This window comes from Penaeus monodon, chromosome 23, assembly GCF_015228065.2.
Source record: "Penaeus monodon isolate SGIC_2016 chromosome 23, NSTDA_Pmon_1, whole genome shotgun sequence".
NCBI lineage: Eukaryota > Metazoa > Arthropoda > Malacostraca > Decapoda > Penaeidae > Penaeus > Penaeus monodon.
Window position 1 is genome coordinate 35,863,145 of NC_051408.1, and position 992 is coordinate 35,864,136.

At 33.6% G+C, this 992-nt stretch overlaps 1 protein-coding gene across 1 annotated transcript in view; it reads right to left on the reverse strand.

The window, feature by feature from the left end:
• LOC119588396 (armadillo repeat-containing protein 6-like) overlaps positions 1-801 on the reverse strand; it is a gene marked incomplete at its 5' end in the record, with an annotated part of 1,751 nt that extends 950 nt beyond the window's left edge. The window contains 2 exon segments of the mRNA XM_037937075.1: positions 218-476; positions 646-801. Coding sequence (XP_037793003.1) covers positions 218-476; positions 646-801 — 415 coding nt within the window.
• Positions 802-992: the final 191 nt, after the last annotated feature.

Here is a 992-nt window from a genome sequence, read left to right on the forward strand (position 1 = left end):
ATGTATACTCAGATTTTGTTCCATGAGGCACCCAGATCCAACAGTTTACTTGTCCATGCATTAATCCATAATGAAAATTCCTGATAGCTTCAAGTTCAGTGATAAAACAAATAAACAAATACATGAAGAAAATCTAAATGAATTGAAATATATGTATACATATTAATATAATTTGGAAATTTTAACTCTGTACAGTGAAAAGCACTTACTAACTTACTTTTGATCATCTCTAAACAAATAGGAATGAGTCTATGCTCCTCTACTAAGAGCCTTGCATGTTCATGAGCCTTTCCATACTCCTGTCTCATATCATCATCAAGTGTAAAAGCTCGAATGGCTTTGCTTGTTGTTCTGATAGCTTTGGAGTTTGATTTCTGTCCCTGCAAGAAAGTTACCAGAATGCCAAGAGCACCTGCTGTTACCATATTCTGGCGATTCTGTTCGTGCTTTAAGCAGCATTCAGTTGACCAACGAGCCTGTAAACAAAAATATGATGGTCAAAAAAGGATAAGATTTTTCTTTCAATTCTCTGAATGTTTTCTAATCTTCTCTTTTATCATTATCATTTTTTAATCACTTTAACTGAAAAGGGAAAAGCCACCACTGTACTATATTATCAATCAATGTACTTCAGCTTATACTCACCAAATATTCAGGTACTCGTGACTCTTCATTCCGAGTTGTCCAGTCCTTAAGTAAATCCAGTAATAACTGAATTCCCTCCACGGTCAGTATATCAGAGTTTTGCTCCATTAGAGCACCCATTGCTTTTACAGATGGGGCTAGGAGAGTGGGGTCACCCTGATATCAAAAGATCGATTTTAAATATTTAGTATAACTGCACTTCATATGACTGTAATTCATATGCATGTATGTAAAATAAATCAGAATATTAAAATCAAATAAAGAAATACAGTACACAAAAAAAACATTTATTATCTCAAAGTACTTTTTGCCAGTCCAATTCTTCAAATTATCTTTTAATGGTCTAA